Source organism: Oncorhynchus clarkii, chromosome 14, assembly GCF_045791955.1.
Source record: "Oncorhynchus clarkii lewisi isolate Uvic-CL-2024 chromosome 14, UVic_Ocla_1.0, whole genome shotgun sequence".
In the NCBI taxonomy this organism is placed as follows: Eukaryota; Metazoa; Chordata; class Actinopteri; order Salmoniformes; family Salmonidae; genus Oncorhynchus; species Oncorhynchus clarkii.
The window spans coordinates 5020219-5026218 of NC_092160.1; the positions used below are offsets into that span (position 1 = coordinate 5020219).

Here is a 6000-nt window from a genome sequence, read left to right on the forward strand (position 1 = left end):
TAAAGGAGGACCCACTGTAGCCGAGATCCTACTACCCAATGGATCAGATGGGTGGAAGTAATAAGGTATTAGAGCTACCTTTTGCCCACTGGTACGCCAGCTAGATGGCATGTCCACACCCAGTTTCAAATGGACCATGTGATCACATGTGTACACCTGTGTCACAGATTCCACCGACGGTGGCTCCTCTCCATGTTCGGGCGGTGCTCGGCGGTCGTCGTCGCCGGCCTACTTGCTGCCACCAATCAATTTTCCTTTTCGTTTGTGTCTGTCTTGGTGTTTACACCTGTGTCTTATTAGTTGATTTCGGTGGGTATATTTACCTCCGCTGCCTGCTAGTCTTTGTGTGGGATTGTTTTCTGTGGTTACGTTGTTAGGGGTGCGTGTCTGCACCACAGGGTTTTCTTTTCTCACGGCAGTTGTGCCGTTTGGTATGAGTTTAGGAGTAGAGGTTTCTCCTCCGTGTGTAGCCTTTATTTCCCTGTGTGAGTGTCGACCTCGTTTGGGCGTGTTTCAGTCCCATGTTGTAGTTGAGTTGGGACTGCTCAATTAGCTATTGTGCCACTGGGACTTCCTTGCTCTCCTGCTCCTGATTCCTGGACCTCCCTCCTTTAGGAGGCACGTAACAACCTGCTTCAACAGTACCCTGCATGTCAACATAGGAGGACAATGCACTCATCGGCATGATAACTGACAGTAACCGGCCGCACTCAACTGTAAGTGATTAGATATCATACCTTCAGTACCGCCACAGAGTCTCTGTATCAATATTCTCACTGCTTAACCGCCCTGAAGCACATAGTGAAGGAATAACTTGTTTTGGGGGTTTTACAGTGTAATGACAGGGGTTTTACTAATGTTTGTCATAACTGTGCTTGAAGCCATATACCCGCTGTGCAGTTCCAAAGTAAGACTGGATAAAACATAGTGAGATGCAGTTGTGGGAGTGGTGCTCTGTGGGCTTTAGTGTGAAGGAGCTGTTGTGTGTTCAGGGTGATACTCAGGGCCTTACCTGCTGAATCGTAGCCTCTGTACTCCAACCTCTGCAGTCCCTTCACCAATGTCTCAAATATTTCCTTTCTGGTGCGAGGCACACAGTAATTCAGGTAGGCAAAGATCCCTGCAATGAGGTCAAAAAAGAGGGGATAAAGGGGTGAGGGAGGGGAGAGAGAACGAGAGAAAGACTATTTACTTATTTCACCCTCTTTCGGTCTATCGTTACAGTCAACTCAAGCTGTTTTATGAGTACTTTCACTGAAAGACTTGAGCAGCGTGTACTTTTAATGTAGACTATCCATCCAGTACTAGACTATACTGTTTAGAAAACAGTTGAGGCGGCAAGTACTGTACTGCTGTAAGGGATCTCGTCCTCCTCTTCTGAGGAGGAGAAGCGAGAAGGATCGGAGGACCAAAACGCAGCGTGAAATGAACGAAACAGTCCCGTGTGGCGACAAACACTGACACGGAAGACAAACATCCACAACCCAAAACTGAAAGTCAGGCTACCTAAGTATGATTCTCAATCAGAGACCACTAACGACACCTGCCTCTGATTGAGAACCATACTAGGCCGAACACAGAAACCAAACATAGAAAAACAAACAGACTGCCCACCCCAACTCACGCCCTGACCATATAAACAAAGACAAAACAAAGGAACTAAGGTCAGAACGTAACAACACAGTCAGTATCCCAACATTTTTCTGTTGTTCATTATTCTCTATTCCTGTGTTTGGGAATATGATCCTCTATAATGTGTGGTGAACATGGAGACAGTGGCCTACGCATATAAGTTACTGACATGGCCAACTGAGACAGCTAAGACATGAATGGAAATCAAAATATATCATTAAAAGTGTGTATCAACAAACTAATCCCTGTCCAACTGGAGAAGTAATGGAATCATATAATCACAGCTTTGGAAATAAAAAAGCCACTTCATGGGAGACTCATTTTTTTTATTTATTTCACCGTTATTTAACCAGGTAGGCTAGTTGAGAACAAGTTCTCATTTGCAACTGCGACCTGGCCAAGATAAAGCATAGCAGTGTGAGCAGACAACACAGAGTTACACATGGAGTAAACAATTAACAAGTCAATAACACAGTAGAAAACAAAGGGGGAGTCTATATACAATGTGTGCAAAAGGCATGAGGAGGTAGGCGAATAATTACAATTTTGCAGATTAACACTGGAGTGATAAATGATCAGATGGTCATGTACAGGTAGAGATATTGGTGTGCAAAAGAGCAGAAAAGTAAATAAATAAAAACAGTATGGGGATGAGGTAGGTGAAAATGGGTGGGCTATTTACCAATAGACTATGTACAGCTGCAGCGATCGGTTAGCTGCTCAGATAGCTGATGTTTGAAGTTGGTGAGGGAGATAAAAGTCTCCAACTTCAGCGATTTTTGCAATTCGTTCCAGTCACAGGCAGCAGAGTACTGGAACGAAAGGCGGCCAAATGAGGTGTTGGCTTTAGGGATGATCAGTGAGATACACCTGCTGGAGCGCGTGCTACGGATGGGTGTTGCCATCGTGACCAGTGAGCTGAGATAAGGCGGAGCTTTACCTAGCATGGACTTGTAGATGACCTGGAGCCAGTGGGTCTGGCGACGAATATGTAGCGAGGGCCAGCCGACTAGAGCATACAAGTCGCAGTGGTGGGTGGTATAAGGTGCTTTAGTGACAAAACGGATGGCACTGTGATAGACTGCATCCAGTTTGCTGAGTAGAGTGTTGGAAGCCATTTTGTAGATGACATCGCCGAAGTCGAGGATCAGTAGGATAGTCAGTTTTACTAGGGTAAGCTTGGCGGCGTGAGTGAAGGAGGCTTTGTTGCGGAATAGAAAGCCGACTCTTGATTTGATTTTCGATTGGAGATGTTTGATATGAGTCTGGAAGGAGAGTTTGCAGTCTAGCCAGACACCTAGGTACTTATAGATGTCCACATATTCTAGGTCGGAACCATCCAGGGTGGTGATGCTAGTCGGGCATGCGGGTGCAGGCAGCGATCGGTTGAAAAGCATGCATTTGGTTTTACTAGCGTTTAAGAGCAGTTGGAGGCCACGGAAGGAGTGTTGTATGGCATTGAAGCTTGTTTGGAGGTTAGATAGCACAGTGTCCAATGACGGGCCGAAAGTATATAGAATGGTGTCGTCTGCGTAGAGGTGGATCAGGGAATCGCCCGCAGCAAGAGCAACATCATTGATGTATACAGAGAAAAGAGTCGGCCCGAGAATTGAACCCTGTGGCACCCCCATAGAGACTGCCAGAGGACCGGACAGCATGCCCTCCGATTTGACACACTGAACTCTGTGTGGCCGAGGTTGAAGTAGCCAGGCGGAAGGCATGGCCAGCCGTTGAGAAATGCTTATTGAAGTTTTCGATAATCATGGATTTATCGGTGGTGACCGTGTTACCTAGCCTCAGTGCAGTGGGCAGCTGGGAGGAGGTGCTCTTGTTCTCCATGGACTTCACAGTGTCCCAGAACTTTTTGGAGTTGGAGCTACAGGATGCAAACTTCTGCCTGAAGAAGCTGGCCTTAGCTTTCCTGACTGACTGCGTGTATTGGTTCCGGACTTCCCTGAACAGTTGCATATCACGGGGACTATTCGATGCTATTGCAGTCCGCCACAGGATGTTTTTGTGCTGGTCGAGGGCAGTCAGGTCTGGGGTGAACCAAGGGCTGTATCTGTTCTTAGTTCTGCATTTTTTGAACGGAGCATGCTTATCTAAAATGGTGAGGAAGTTACTTTTAAAGAATGACCAGGCATCCTCAACTGACGGGATGAGGTCAATGTCCTTCCAGGATACCCGGGCCAGGTCGATTAGAAAGGCCTGCTCACAGAAGTGTTTTAGGGAGCGTTTGACAGTGATGAGGGGTGGTATAGTGGTGCAAATTAATCATCCGTGTTGATGATGCATGAGTGTGATGCTGAAAATAGGTTTAGTGTTTTTTGACACAATGTTTAGCATATTTAAGTTTTTGTGGCACTCAGGGTGTGGGTTGATGGTCAATAAACTTGTAATGAGTTGTTCTCATATCAAATGATAGTGAGTGATGCCAAAGGACACACTGATTATTCACTGTTGTATTGTATGAAGGACATTCTGTGAACACTGACTCTGTAGCAGCTGACAAAGTCACTGCCTTTTTGTTTTGATTTCCTACCAGCATCTCCCGCTGTTGTTTACAGAACATTTGGGGCTGTCTGATTGGGATATAAAGGGCCTGTCTCAATGAGCAACCTTACCGAGGATTTAATTAAATATCCAATACAGTGTAGCCTACATTGGTTTCTTATCAAAGGCGAATGACACATAATGCTCTGGAGAGCGCCTCAAATGGTCGTGACGTCTGCAATTAAAGGTCCCACCCAGTATGTGCACCACGCTGGAGGGAGTTTGGATTCAGAGCAACACAGGTGGCCATTGAGAGGAGCACATTGCGCGCAGTGTTCGCCTCAACCAGGTAGGCTAACTTTAGGCCAAATCCCGGGGGAGATTCCGGGAGGAAACGAACAGACCTAGATTTACAGTCGGAGATGCCAGGAAGAAACTGGCCGACTTACATTTACAGTTGGCTGCAAAGCTTTGCTTGGATTGCTTCACTTCGGGGCAAATAGTTACTATTAGAACCCTAAAGCATTTAAATAGCATACAATCATATATTTTTTGATCATGCAAAATCATATTTAAGCAACATAAATGTGCATAGTGGATATGCCTAGAGTCCAACGACTCGGATGAGAGTACATATCTTTAAGCATAGCCAAAATTTCGTTCAATTTAATATTTGAGAATGACGCTCCTGGGCTGATGGTATCCTATTGATGTAGCCCATCATCATAATCTGAACATAATACAACGTTGCCCGACCTGTCATAGCCTACAATGTTGCCCGACCTGTCATAGCCTACAACGTTGCCCGACCTGTCATAGCCTACAATGTTGCCCGACCTGCCATAGCCTACAATGTTGCCCGACCTGTCATAGCCTACAATGTTGCCCGACCTGTCATAGCCTACAATGTTGCCCGACCTGTCATAGCCTACAATGTTGCCCGACCTGTCATAGCCTACAATGTTGCCGACCTGTCATAGCCTACAATGTTGCCCGACCTGCCATAGCCTACAATGTTGCCAGACCTGTCATTAATACCCCAAGGAGCTACATTGACACGTAGCAGCTCAGAACATGCCTTGAGACTGGCATGTCAATTGTCTAAAGCGGAAGGATTGTCGTCCAACCAATATATGGACTGCTGCTGAACACTGATAACCTATTTTGTTATTACTATAAATAATACAAGTTATATTTATATATAATCTAGGTTTACATTTAAGTAATTGGCCAACGGTGGCATGTAAATTGCCTACAAGGATGGCACCTCATTGACACAGTGTCAGAGACACACACACACAAAAACTGTTTGCCTTGGTACGGCTCCCAACGGACTGGTTTTACATTACAATAACAACATAGCTAATACTATTGTACTATTCCAATAGTCTCTACCAGACGAGCCTACTGTAGGCTATTGCTTGTTATGAGTAATGCGTAATTTGTCTCCCGATTATCTAGATTAGATGTAGGCTATCCGTTCTTACCACACATAGTTCTGATTGTCTTGTCCTAACTGGATAGTGTTCAGGGCGACGGTCGGTACCTGGTTGTTTTCCCTGGTACTATACTATGTAGCCTAGTTCAGTGTAAAATCCAAATGAGACTGTGTAAAACCTCTCACTCCAACGACATATTTAAAGGCAGTTTCCGCGAGCGGCGGCCCCACCCCCGTCTCCAAGGCAACTAATGAAACCACCCCTTCACTGTCTTTAACCTACACCAACTTTATAGCCTATTGTTGATATGAAACTACTTTCTTGAACTCTAGTTTTACTGTTAACCTGTCCTTACATATTCCAGGGACTTCCATCACCATAATTAGGACATGAATGTGCATTGTATGGAACTAATAATAATTATCAAAAAGAGCCA

The 6000-nt window shown here is 45.3% G+C and overlaps 1 protein-coding gene across 2 annotated transcripts in view; it reads right to left on the reverse strand.

The window, feature by feature from the left end:
• LOC139366154 (glutamine--fructose-6-phosphate aminotransferase [isomerizing] 2-like) overlaps nucleotides 1-5776 on the reverse strand; it is a 40532-nt gene extending 34756 nt beyond the window's left edge. Inside the window, exons 1-2 of one of the 2 annotated variants that reach the window (XM_071103315.1) lie at nucleotides 5613-5776; nucleotides 1013-1120 (exon numbers count right to left, since the gene is read on the reverse strand). In XM_071103315.1, coding sequence (XP_070959416.1) covers nucleotides 1013-1120; nucleotides 5613-5619 — 115 coding nt within the window. In that variant the 5' untranslated portion in view covers nucleotides 5620-5776. The remainder of the gene's footprint in view (nucleotides 1-1012; nucleotides 1121-5612) is intronic. The other variant, XM_071103316.1, reaches the window with a different exon arrangement.
• Nucleotides 5777-6000: the final 224 nt, after the last annotated feature.